General features: G+C 44.0%; 1 protein-coding gene across 9 annotated transcripts in view; it reads left to right on the forward strand.

Annotated features, from left to right (window-relative positions):
• Positions 1 to 13,896, forward strand: part of IL16 (interleukin 16) — a 112,215-nt gene that overhangs the window by 65,682 nt on the left and 32,637 nt on the right. For 8 of the 9 annotated variants that reach the window (XM_007194245.2, XM_007194246.2, XM_007194249.2 and 5 more), the window contains 2 exons: positions 607 to 717; positions 11,253 to 11,367. In XM_007194245.2, coding sequence (XP_007194307.2) covers positions 607 to 717; positions 11,253 to 11,367 — 226 coding nt within the window. Of the gene's footprint in view, positions 1 to 606; positions 718 to 9,794; positions 9,863 to 11,252; positions 11,368 to 13,896 lie in introns of those variants that run through there. The other variant, XM_057543915.1, reaches the window with a different exon arrangement.

The raw sequence follows: 13,896 nt of genomic DNA on the forward strand, positions 1-13,896 counted from the left end.
AGGTCACCAGCTGATAGTTGGAGAGCCAGGCAGCCGGGCTCCCAAGTCTGAGACCTAACCACCACGCTCCATTGCTCCTCCCCGCGGCACTTCCTGTGGGGCACAGGGCGTGTGTCTATTTGGCACCCCTGCTCCTATGCAAGTGGGTAATCCCCGTCTGCCTCCCCCTGGAATTTACATTCTGAGTTTACATTACATTTACATTACGGAGAATTTACATTCTCGGTAAATGTGGCTTGGATTCCGTTGAGGGTGTGCTTGGTCGTTGGCTTCCCAACCTGGGCTGGGGACTCTGGTTACGGGACTCGTCCTGGGGCAGCGTGGTCTGTGCCATGACCCAGGACCCACTCCCGTGACAAGCCTCAGTGAGCCTCTGGCTGCTGGTCCACAGGGAGATCAGGCTCCTGGGGCCACAAAAACAGCCCCCCTCCACTAGACGCCCACCCACACCCCCCCCATTCACCATGCTCTGGCCGCTATGCTGTGGACCCTCAGGAGAGAGGGGATCAGGGTCCTCGGCTGGGCCTTCCCTGTCCCCGTTCCCAGCAAGGCGTGTGCTGCCGTCCTGTTGACTCATCCTCTCCCCACCCTGGTCCCTCGTTCCAGGGCCCGTCGAGGCCAATGCGGTCGCTCAGCACAGCTCAGCTCATGCAGCCCTTGGGGAGCCTCCAGGCGTCCGTCATCTCCAACATCGTGCTGATGAAGGGCCAGGCCAAGGTGAGCAAGGACTGTGGCCAACAGAAGTTACTGGGTCGACACAGGTTCCTGAGGAGCTGTCATGTCACGGGAAGGGTGGGGAGAGGGACTGGTGATTCTGGCTCGGAGCGTGAGTGTTCGGATGCTCTCACGCCGGCACGGGGGGGGGGGGCAGTCAGGGTTGCTCTGCACTGTGCAGGTCACAGGAAGACAAATGTTCCCCAGTTTTTCCCTGGCGTAGTATTTTCCAGAAGTTAGTTGTACCTGATGATTGAATTCAAAACATCATCATAGTCAGTTCAGGCTGCTATAACAAAAATACCATAGACTGGGTGGCTTAAACAGCAGGCATTTATTTCTCATGGTTCCGGAGGCTGGGGGTCCAAGTTGAAGGTGCCGGCAGATGCCACGTATGTTGAGGACTCCTCTCCTGATTCACGGATGCCTCGTTCTCTCTGTGCCCACACATGGTGGAAGGGGCAAGGGAGTTCTCTGGGGTCTCTTTTATAAGAGCATTAATCCCATTCATGAGGGCTCCACCTTTTTTCTTTTTCTTTGGGGGGGGGCCAAGGCAGTGTTTTTCTTTAGAATAAATGTATTTTGTAAACAAAGCAAGTACATATATAAACAAATTAGCCTTTCTTTTCTTTTGTTTTTGCCTTTATTTTATTTTACTTATTTTTTTATTGAAGTATAGTTGATGTACAATATTATATAAGTTTCAGGTGTACAACATAGTGATTCACAATTTTGAAAGGTTATATTCCATTTATAGTTATTGTAAAATATTGGCTATATTCCCTGTGCTGTACAATATTTCCTTGTAGCTTATTTATTTTATACATAGTAGTTTGTACCTCTTCATCTTCTACCCCTACCTGCCCCTGCCCCCTTCAGGACTGCTCCCCCTTTATGGCCTGGTTACTTCCCAAAGGCTCCCCCTAATGTATTAATTTGGGATGGGGGCATAAACATTCAGTCCGTGTGTCTTACCCAAATTCAGATATTCAGACTGATTTTTGCCCCACAATTGAGAAATATCGAAAGGTATTGAAATATCGAAAGGTATCGAAAGTGGTAATGGTGGGACATCCCAAATGCTCCTTGGCATTGCTTCCAGGACTTTCCATCCCATACATGGAGTTGACATGGGCACTGAAGAACTTCTGAAATAGACATGGCAGCTGCTGCAAAGTTCTCAGGCCAGCCCAGGGAACGGAGATGCTTAAATGATGGAAGGGTAGGTTTCTACCCACCTCATATGATTTTGGTGTGTGGTGTGAGGGAAGACCTGTTCACTGATATGGTCTTCCTGGAGGAGGACCCCATATGTCTGGAGTCCTCCCCTCCACCCCCATCCCTCCTGTCTCCTGGGAGCTCAGCAGAGATAAATGAGGAGACACAAGTGGGAAGTACTGAGATGATTGTTCCTCTAATCACAAGGGGGTCACTCTCGCCAGTGTTGATTTTCTCCAAACAGCCCCTCTTTCTGATTCGTAAATCACAATGCTTGTCCCCCCCTTGAATTTAGGTAGAAGCATTTTTTTTTTCCACACACACACACTGTATTTTATTTTTACAAGAGATAAATAGACTGACACCAAGCATTGTACATGGATGACCACAACAAAAGCAACAATGATTGCAATTACCAAACATGAAACACACTCATACTATGTTATAATATTGACACTCAGTCCAGTAATCCTCCACTGTAACAGCTCTTTACTTTGCAGTGAAAATTGATTTGTATATTCTTTGCCTCTGAGTCCTTGTGGGATTTTTTTTTTTTAATTCAGACAGAAAGTCACAAAAATTATACTCATCTTCATCAGTTCACTCAGTCCCATGTAATTAATTTTTTTTTTCATCTTGATCTTTTGTTAGCACTTTTATGAGTTCATCAGTTTTTCATTAGAGTTCTGAAAATGCTTATTCATTCAGTTCAGCAGTACAGTCAGTTACCAGAAACCTGTACTTGTCAGAGTCTTTTCCATGAATTTCTTGAAAATGAAACCCTTTTATAGGAACATATTTGCAAAATCATCAGAGTACACCCAGAACTGTCTGTAAATGACAGAAGACTTAAAAATGACCATGGTTAAAGATTTGATGAAAGTTCATAATAATGCAGTTGACAAGAAAATTAGTTATTTCTGAGATATACATTTTAAAGTAGTAACTAGGATTATTACTTATAACCTTATACCAGAACATATAAGATTTTTAGAAGTTTCCTGTAATGTCTGAAACATTTATATTAACATATTTCCATACATATTTCCATACAAATACAAATATAAGATTTTTAGAAATTTCATGTAATGTCTGAAACATTTATATTAACATATTTCCATACATATTTCCATACAAATACAAATATAAGATTTTTAGAAATTTCATGTAATGTCTGAAACATTTATATTAACATATTTCCATACATATTTCCATACAAATACAAATATAAGATTTTTAGAAATTTCATGTAATGTCTGAAACATTTATATTAACATATTTCCATACAAATAACCCAATGAAAGTTTAGTATTAGTTGTTTTGTTTGTTTTTTTATACTGCAGGTTCTTATTAGGCATCAGTTTTATACACATCAGTGTATACATGTCAATCCCAATCACCCAATTCAGCACACCACCATCCCCACCTCACCGCAGTTTTCCCCCCTTGGTGTCCATATGTCCATTCTCTACATCTGTGTCTCAACTTCTGCCCTGCAAACTGGCTCATCTGTACCATTTTTCTAGGTTCCACATACATGCATTAATATACGATATTTGTTTTTCTCTTTCTGACTTACTTCACTCTGTATGACAGTCTCTAGATCCATCCACGTCTCAACAAATGACTCAATTTCGTTCCTTTTTATGGCTGAGTAATATTCCATTGTATATATGTACCATATCTTCTTTATCCATTCGTCTGTTGATGGGCATTTAGGTTGCTTCCATGACCTGGCTATTGTAAATAGTGCTGCAATGAACATTCGGGTGCATGTGTCCTTTTGAATTACGGTTTTCTCTGGGTATATGCCCAGTAGTGGGATTGCTGGGTCATATGGTAATTCTATTTTTAGTTTTTTAAGGAACCTCCATATTGTTCTCCATAGTGGCTGTATCAATTTACATTCCCACCAACAGTGCAAGAGGGTTCCCTTTTCTCCACACCCTCTCCAGCATTTGTTGTTTGTAGATTTTCTGATGATGCCCATTCTAACAGGAGTGAGGTGATACCTCATTGTAGTTTTGATTTGCATTTCTCTAATAATTAGTGATGTTGAGCATCTTTTCATGTGCTTCGTGGCCGTCTGTATGTCTTCTTTGGAGAAATGTCTATTTAGGTCTTCTGCCCATTTTTGGATTGGGGTGTTTGTTTCTTTGATATTGAGCTGAATGAGCTGTTTATATATTTTGGAGATTAATCCTTTGTCAGTTGATTCATTTGCAAATATTTTCTCCCATTCTGAGGGTTGTCTTTTTGTCTTGTTTATGGTTTCCTTTGCTGTGCAAAAGCTTTGAAGTTTCATTAGGTCCCACTTGTTTATTTTTGTTTTTATTTCCATTACTCTAGGAGGTGGATCAAAAAAGATCTTGCTGTGATTTATGTCAAAGAGTGTTCTTCCTATGTTTTCCTCTAAGAGTTTTATAGTGTCCAGTCTTATATTTAGGTCTCTAATCCATTTTGAGTTTATTTTTGTGTATGGTGTTAGGGAGTATTCTAATTTCATTCTTTTACATGTAGCTGTCCAGTTTTCCCAGCACCACTTATTGAAGAGACTGTCTTTTCTCCATTGTATATCTTTGCCTCCTTTGTCATAGATTAGTTGACCATAGGTGCGTGGGTTAATCTCTGGGCTTTCTATCTTGTTCCATTGATCTATGTTTCTGTTTTTGTGCCAGTACCATATTGTCTTGATTACTGTAGCTTTGTAGTATAGTCTGAAGTCAGGAAGTCTGATTCCTCCAGCTCCGTTTTTTTCCCTCAAGACTGCTTTGGCTATTCGGGGTCTTTTGTGTCTCCATACAAATTTTAAGATGACTTGTTCTAGCTCCGTAAAAAATGTCATTGGTAATTTGATAGGGATTGCATTGAATCTGTAGATTGCTTTGGGTAGTATACTCATTTTCACAATGTTGATTCTTCCAATCCAAGAACATAGTATATCTCTCCATCTATTTGTATCATCTTTAATTTCTTTCATCAGTGTCTTATAGTTTTCTGCATACAGGTCTTTTGTCTCCCTAGGTAGGTTTATTCCTAGGTATTTTATTCTTTTTGTTGCAATGGTAAATGGGAGTGTTTCCATAATTTCTCTTTCAGATTTTTCATCATTAGTGTATAGGAATGCAAGAGATTTCTGTGCATTAATTTTGTAACCTGCAACTTTACCATATTCATTAATTAGCTCTAGCAGTTTTCTGGTGGCAGTTTTAGGATTCTCTATGTATAGTATCATGTCATCCGCAAACAGTGACAGTTTTACTTCTTCTTTTCCAATTTGTATTCCTTTTATTTCTTTTTCTTCTCTGATTGCCGTGGCTAGGACTTCCAGAACTATGTTGAATAAGAGTGGTGAGAGTGGACATCCTTGTCTCGTTCCTGATCTTAGAGGAAATGCTTTCAGTTTTTCACCATTGAGAATGATGTTTGCTGTGGGTTTGTCATATATGGCCTTTATTATGTTGAGGTAGGTTCCCTCTATGCCCACTTTCTGGAGAGTTTTTATCAGAAATGGGTGTTGAATTTTGTCAAAAGCTTTTTCTGCATCTATTGAGATGATCATATGGTTTTTCTTCTTCAATTTGTTAATATGGTGTATCACATTGATTGATTTGCGTATATTGAAGAATCCTTGCATCCCTGGGATAAATCCCACTTGATCGTGGTGTATGATCCTTTTAATGTGTTGTTGGATTCTGTTTGCTAGTATTTTGTTGAGGATTTTTGCATCTACATTCATCAGTGATATTGGTCTGTAATTTTCTTTTTTTGTAGTGTCTTTGTCTGGTTTTGGTATCAGGGTGATGGTGGCCTCATAGAATGAGTTTGGGAGAGTTCCTTCCTCTGCAATTTTTTGGAAGAGTTTGAGAAGGATGGGTGTTAGCTCTTCTCTAAATGTTTGATAGAATTCACCTGTGAAGCCATCTGGTCCTGGACTTTTGTTTGTTGGAAGATTTTTAATCACAGTTTCAATTTCATTACTTGTGATTGGTCTGTTCATATTTTCTGTTTCTTCCTGATTCAGTCTTGGAAGGTTATACCTTTCTAAGAATTTGTCCATTTCTTCCAGGTTGTCCATTTTATTGGCATAAAGTTGCTTGTAGTAGTCTCTTAGGATGTTTTGTATTTCTGCGGTGTCTGTTGTAACTTCTCCTTTTTCGTTTCTGATTTTATTGATTTGAGTCCTCTCCCTCTTTTTCTTGATGAGTCTGGCTAATGGCTTATCAATTTTGTTTATCTTCTCAAAGAACCAACTTTTAGTTTTATTGATCTTTGCTATTGTTTTCTTTGTTTCTATTTCATTTATTTCTGCTCTGATCTTTATGATTTCTTTCCTTCTGCTAACTTTGGGTTTTGTTTGTTCTTCTTTCTCTAGTTTCTTTAGGTGTAAGGTTAGATTGTTTACTTGAGATTTTTCTTGTTTCTTTAGGTAGGCTTGTATAGCTATAAACTTCCCTCTTAGAACCGCTTTTGCTGCATCCCATAGGTTTTGGGTCGTCGTGTTTTCATTGTCACTTGTCTCTAGGTATTTTTTGATTTCCTGTTTGATTTCTTCAGTGATCTCTTGGTTATTTAGTAACGTATTGTTTAGCCTCCATGTGTTTGTCTTTTTTACGTTTTTTTCCCTGTAATTCATTTCTAATCTCATAGCGTTGTGGTCAGAAAAGATGCTTGATATGATTTCAATTTTCTTAAATTTACTGAGGCTTGATTTGTGACCCAAGATGTGATCTATCCTGGAGAATGTTCCGTGCGCACTTGAGAAGAACGTGTAATCTGCCGTTTTTGGATGGAATGTCCTATATATATCAATTAAATCTATCTGGTCTATTGTGTCATTTAAAGCTTCTGTTTCCTTATTTATTTTCATTTTGGATGATCTGTCCATTGGTGTAAGTGAGGTGTTAAAGTCCCCCACTATTATTGTGTTACTGTCGATTTCCTCTTTTATAGCTGTTAGCAGTTGCCTTATGTATTGAGGTGCTCCTATGTTGGGTGCATATATATTTATAATTGTTATATCTTCTTCTTGGATTGATCCCTGGATCATTATGTAGTGTCCTTCCTTGTCTCTTGTAACATTCTTTATTTTAAAGTCTATTTTATCTGATATGAGTATAGCTACTCCAGCTTTCTTTTGATTTCCATTTGCATGGAATATCTTTTTCCATCCCCTCACTTTCAGTCTGTATGTGTCCCTAGGTCTGAAGTGGGTCTCTTGTAGACAGCATATATATGGGTCTTGTTTTTGTATCCATTCAGCCAGTCTATGTCTTTTGGTTGGGGCATTTAATCCATTCACATTTAAGGTAATTATCGATATGTATGTTCCTATGACCATTTTCTTAATTGTTTTGGGTTTGTTTTTGTAGGTCCTTTTCTTCTCTTGTGTTTCCCACTTAGAGAAGTTCCTTTAGCATTTGTTGTAGAGCTGGTTTGGTGGTGCTGAATTCTCTTAGCTTTTGCTTGTCTGTAAAGCAAGCTTTACAAGCTTTTGCTTGTAAAGCTTTTGATTTCTCCATCAAATCTAAATGAGATCCTTGCTGGGTAGAGTAATCTTGGTTGTAGGTTCTTCCCTTTCATCACTTTAAGTATATCATGCCACTCCCTTCTGGCTTGCAGAGTTTCTGCTGAGAAATCAGCTGTTAACCTTATGGGAGTTCCCTTGTATGTTATTTGTCGTTTTTCCCTTGCTGCTTTCAGTAATTTTTCTTTGTCTTTAATTTTTGCCACTTTGATTACTATGTGTCTCGGCGTGTTTCTCCTTGGGTTTATTCTGTATGGGACTCTCTGCGCTTCCTGGACTTGGGTGGCTATTTCCTTTCCCATGTTAGGGAAGTTTTCGACTATAATCTCTTCAAATATTTTCTCTGGTCCTTTCTCTCTCTCTTCTCCTTCTGGGACCCCTATAAGGCGAATGTTGTTGCATTTAATGTTGTCCCAGAGGTCTCTTAGGCTGTCTTCATTTCTTTTCATTCTTTTTTCTTTAGTCTGTTCCGCAGCAGTGAATTCCACCATTCTGTCTTCCAGGTCACTTATCCGTTCTTCTGCCTCAGTTATTCTGCTATTGATTCCTTCTAGTGTAGTTTTCATTTCAGTTATTGTATTGGTCATCTCTGTTTGTTTGTTCTTTAATTCTTCTAGGTCTTTGTTAATCATTTCTTGCATCTTCTCAATCTTTGCCTCCATTCTTATTCCGAGGTCCTGGATAATCTTCACTATCATTATTCTGAATTCTTTTTCTGGAAGGTTGCCTATCTCCACTTCATTTAGTTGTTTTTCTGGGTTTTTTTCTTGTTCCTTCATCTGGTACATAGCCCTCTGCCTTTTCATCTTCTCTGTCTTTCTGTAACTGTGGTTTTTGGACCACAGGCTGCAGGATTGTAGTTTTTCTTGCTTCTGTTGTCTGCCCTCTGGTGGTTGAGGCTATCTAAGAGGCTTGATGGGAGGCTCTGGTGGTGGGTAGAGCTGACTGTTGCTGTGGCGGTCAGAGCTCAGTAAAACCTTAATCCACTTGACTGTTGATGGGTGGGGCTGGGTTCCCTCCCTGTTGCTGTGGCGGTCAGAGCTCAGTAAAACCTTAATCCACTTGACTGTTGATGGGTGGGGCTGGGTTCCCTCCCTGTTGGTTGTTTTGCCTGAGGCAACCCAACACTGGAGCCTACCCGTGCTCTTTGGTGGGGTTAATGGCAGACTCTGGGAGGGCTCACGCCAAGGAGAACTTCCCAGGACCTCTGCTGCCAGTGTCCTTATCCCCACGGTGAAACAGAGCCACCACTTGCCTCGGCAGGAGACCCCCCAACACCAGCAGGTACGTCTGGTTCAGTCTCCCCCAGGGTCACTGCTCCTTCCCCTGGGTCCCGATGCACACATTACTTTGTGTGTGCCCTCCAAGAGTGGGGTCTCTGTTTCCCCCAGTCCTGTCACAGTCCTGCAATCAATTCCCACTAGACTTCAAAGTCTGATTCTCTAGGAATTCCTCCTCCCGTTGCCGGACCCCCAGGTTGGGAAGCCTGACGTGGGGCTCAGAACCTTCACTCCAGTGGGTGGACTTCTGTGTTATAAGTGTTCGCCAGTCTGTGAGTCACCCACCCAGCAGTTATGGGATTTGATTTTACTCTGATTGCGCCCCTCCTACCGTCTCACTGTGGCTTCTCCTATGTCCTTGGACATGGGGTATCCTCCTTGGTGAAGTCCAGGGTCTTCCTGTCAATGATTGTCCAGCAGCCAGTTGTGATTCTGGAGCTCTCGCAAGAGGGAGTGAGTGCACGTCCTTCTACTCCGCCATGTTGGTTAATCTCCGGTAGAAGCATTTTTAACGTGGTTGACTTTTAGACGGTTTGCAATGCTCAAAAGGAGGCAGAATGGAAAAGAGCACCAACACTCACGCAAAGATGATCAACAATGGTGTCAGTCATCTTGGTGTGCATAGATCCTATAGTCAGTAAATAGATTTCGTGGGCAGATGTGTCACTGAGTGCATTGAACTGTCCTTGATGGAGAGCCGTAAGGTGTTTTGTGTCGGAAGCCTGGAGTACAGAGCAGGGGCGATGGGTTAGAAATGCGGTGGGTCTCCCACCGTCCTCCTGATACACCTCCACACCGAAGACCTCATCATTAAGAGGGATAAGTAGGAGGAGGAAGAAGCAGAGCTAGAAGGATCCACCAGTGCTTGAGGTAGAGTCAAAAACAATAAAACCAGCGACCAAAACCCAGGCATTGCGCTAAGGGCTTTGCAAGGATCATTCCTTTAATTCTCACAAAACCCTATTATTATCTCCTGTTAATAGGTGAGGAGACTGAGGATCTGGGACTTACAGGACTAGCCCAAGTTCACTTGGTTAGTGAGCAGATGAACCAAGACAATGACCCAAGACTTTCTGACCCCTGGATCTTGTTCTTAACCACTGCACCATCCGGCCTCACCAGGGTGGGTGAAAGTTTGGGTCTAGAGCAATTATTTCAGGCAGGAAGAAGTTGGGAGCCCATACAGGGAGCCCGGAAGCCGCCCTACCTCTCATTTTCCTACCCGCGTGCTACTCCTGGACACCGTTGCTCTTTCCCATCCTGGAACACCCACACCTTCACCAGAAGCTCACACCAGCACGTTGTCCACACAGCTTTCCTGTCTGGCCCCTGCTCGCCAGGTTCCCTGAGGGTCTTGAAGGTAGCTGCCTGGCCTGCCACCTCTGTGATGCTGGGGTGATGCACGCGCTCGGCTCCGAGCAGCTGCTGGCCTCGGGAAAATTGCCCAGGAGCAGTGATGCTGTTACTTGGCAGCCATCACTTCGAGGGGTCTTCCTGGGAGCCAAGTTGCTTACTGCTTCCTGGCACGCTTGCGAGCTGGATCCAAAGTCCCGGCCTCCAGCTGGCTTTCGTGCTTTCAGTCAATAACATATGTTTCCCGAGCACCTGCATCCAGAGGGCAGACACTGACAAATAAGATGTGTTCACCACCTCCGGGGAGCTCACAGTCTCCAGAGGAATTCATTGCGATCCGAGCTAAGCCTTCTTGGGAAGAAGGGTGCTCTCAGTCGTCAACTAAATAAAGCAGGCTGTGTGTGCACCTCCTTCGCTGCTCTCTGGGTCTGCCTAGGTGCTTGTCCTAACTCACTGCAGGTCTACAGGCAAAGCTGGACCCGCCCGCCTTTCTCTTCCTGCTGTCTGTCGACCTCACTCACATCTTTCTCCTGCTTTCCCGGCCTCTGGCCTCCTCTCTGCTGCCACTTGGCAGCTCCTGACCTACTGGTACTGCAGGGGCAGGAGGGAGAGCACAGGATTGTAGTAAATTCCTTGAGAAGGGGAGGGGGTGGGATGCAGAACAGAAGGGGAGTGAAGAGCTTTTGGTAGGAGAAGGGATGCTTCTTCCATTGTCAGCAGCTACTCTTAGGATTATTGGTGTTGGTGTGTTAGTTGTGGTTGCTGGATGTCTTAGTTATTATTCAAACACAACCCTATGAGTTTGGCGATGTCAGCATCATTTTCCAAGGGGGTTAATTGAAGCTCAGAGACAGGAAGTGATCTGCCCAGAATTGCTAGTCAGAGGGGCAGAGCCAGCGTGTTTGCTAGTCTCCATTCAGACTCCCTCTGTGTGGGGAACATCAACCTCGTGAGAGAGCCCCAGCCACGACACAGCCCAGCGTGGCCTTGAAGTCACCACTTTTCCCATTCCTCTGTTAGGTCCCGAGACCTCTAAGACCAAGGGCGCCCCTCTCCTCCCTGAGTCCTTTGTTCAGGGCTGGGGCAGGGCCTCAGGACACGGCAGCCCGGTGAATGGCATGGAACACTCCGAAATCTGACCTTCTCCTCTTCTCTCCCAGGGCCTGGGCTTCAGCATCGTTGGAGGAAAGGACAGCATTTATGGCCCCATTGGAATTTACGTTAAAACCATCTTTGCAGGGGGAGCGGCTGCAGCCGATGGAAGGCTACAAGAAGGTAGATTTCCTGGCCTTTACTAGGTGATGTTGGTGGAGCCAAAAGCAGAATCACTAGGCTACCGGTAGAAGCTACTGGGAAAGTGAAAGGTGTCTTGAGCTTTCAGAATCCAGCTTGCATGGAGTCGGGGGTCTGCGGGCCCCAATGGCTCCGTCAGGCCTGGCACGTTGCCTGGGTGTGTTTTCACACTCAGTGTCGGTCCTGTTACTGGCCTGGGGCAGAAGACCCCTTCCATCCCTCTTGCGCCTTTGCTTGTCAAGGCCCCCTCTGCGTTGCTGGCAGCCATCGACATCCCCTTTGTTTCGTTTTCTCTGCCCTTCCCAGCCCACAGACACGGGGAACCAGGCCCAGGGCTTCCAGTGAGTCCTCTGTGAGCCTGCCCCGTTCTGGGCTCTAGGAATACAGAGGATTATCAGACAGGTTCCCTCTATTGAGGAGCTCAGGATCCACCCAGCTGCCGCCCCTCCCCTTCTGCCCACCCTACTCCCATCCACTACCTCCCTCCAGCTTTTTCATCTCTTCCAGGGAGGGAAGCCCCCGGCCATCCTGAGAGAAAGGGGCCCAGGGCACTGAGGTGTCCCCTGAGTGCCCCTCCCTGTCTCCTTGTTCTGGAGGGGAAGGTTTTCTCCCCACCCCCAATCCTACCCCACAGTCACGTGTAGGCTTGGCCCCAGGAGATCTCCAGGTTCTAACTGGGAGGCAAAATTCCTGGGCAGGTAGTCAGGGAGAGGAGGGAAGATGCTGCAGGCCTGACACTGGGCTACACGTGGATCTTTAAAGAGAAGTGATTTCACAACCTTCTTACCTTCTCTGTCAGGCCAGTTTCTGTAAACTCTGCTGCGAGCCGAACCACCTTTAATAACCTAACTTGTTCAGGGCAGGGTTGACCAGCTACAGCCCGCAGGCCACATCTGGCCCACTGCCTATTTTTATAAGGCTCACGAACGAAGAAGAGTTTTCACGTCTCTTAAACGGCTGAAAAAAAGTCAAAAGAAGTTTGGATTCTTTTGTGAAAATGAAATTCAAATTTCAGCCTCCTTAGAAAAGCTTTATTGGCACACAGCCACGCTCCCTCATTGACCTCTCGTCTATGGCTGCTTTTGTGCAGTGTTGAGTAGTTTCGACAGAGAGCATGTGGCCTGCAAAGCTTAAAATATTTACTATCTGGCTCTTTATAGAGAAAGTTTGCCAACTCTAACATTATGCTAGATTATGCGTATGGATTTTATTGTACGGGCAGTGGAGAGCATTTGAAGCTTTTCATAATTTGGGAGGGACCAGCTAGGACCAGGGTTTTTAGTTGATTCAGGAAGCTGAGTGTAAGATGAAGTGGGCTGGCTAGACACCAGAAGCAGTAAAACCAGTTCAGAGGCTATTGTAAGAGCCAGGCTCCAGCTCTTAAGGGTCTGCCCTGAGGCTGTAACCCTGGGAGGAGAAAGATGCTGATGGGGGAAACAACGGCTTCTGTGGAGGTGGCAAATGAGGTCAGAGAACACGTGAAGATGTCTGATCTTAGTAAACTAGAGAACGATGATGAATTATATATAACAGGAGGTGGAGGAAGAGGAGCAAAAGAAGGCAAATGAGGGTATTTAGATTTGAACAGCAGAGAGGAGTGAGGTCTCCAGGTGAGCACTAGGTGGCGCTGTCCAGCAGGCGAATGAAAATTTGGGTTCCAGTTCAGGAAGGGAATAAGGGTTGAATGTAGATTTTTAGGGTCATTTGGAAAATAGCTGAAGATATAGAGTGGATGCAGGAAACAGGGAAGAGAGGAGAGAGAAGAGGGCCGAGGCAAGGCTTGAGGGGAATAGCTAAATCAAGAGGCACGCAGAGGAGTCATTGAGAGAAAGGAAGGAAAGTGGGATCAGAATCTTGAGGTGGGCCCGTCTGCTTCATTATCTTCTGTACTTTTCTGTGTTTGACTAAAAGGTGGAGGAGGAATTGAAGTGGCCAGAAGAGAGAAGCCTGCCCAAGACAAGCTTCATTCTTTTTCTTTCTGGGTATTTGTCTCGCTTAGTTAATAGTGATCGTAAGAATTCGGTGAAAAAGACACTCAGCTAGTCTGCAGTCCTTGATTCTAGCCTCAAATAATTGACCAAATTGCCTTTTGTAACTTCTTTCAAAAGTGAAGTTTTAGAATACGCCCTTGAATTCCCGGGGGGATATGTCAGTTGCAACATAAGTTTGGTGTCCAGATCAAGGCTAAGAATGTTTTATTTGTATTCCCTTTGCAAAAAAATGATTGTGTAAGATTTATAAGGCAAAACCGAGGCTATTCACCTTCCACCAGATATGGCCAAATAAGGCTAAGGGCTCTCTGGAGGGCCCAGAGTATGTGGCCCCCTTGGGATGGACATTCTAATAATCCGAAGACAAGTTGAGCCTCTTGTGTCATAAAGAATGGATGTTTCTGAAGTGTGTTCTTTGTAGCTCCTGCCTACAGCATGTACTTAGTTGTATTTTGATTATCTTTAATTTGTCAGTTGTCACACCTCAACTTGGAATCTTATAAGGACAAGGACTGAGCCT

This window comes from Balaenoptera acutorostrata, chromosome 3 (genome assembly GCF_949987535.1).
Source record: "Balaenoptera acutorostrata chromosome 3, mBalAcu1.1, whole genome shotgun sequence".
Taxonomy (NCBI): domain Eukaryota; kingdom Metazoa; phylum Chordata; class Mammalia; order Artiodactyla; family Balaenopteridae; genus Balaenoptera; species Balaenoptera acutorostrata.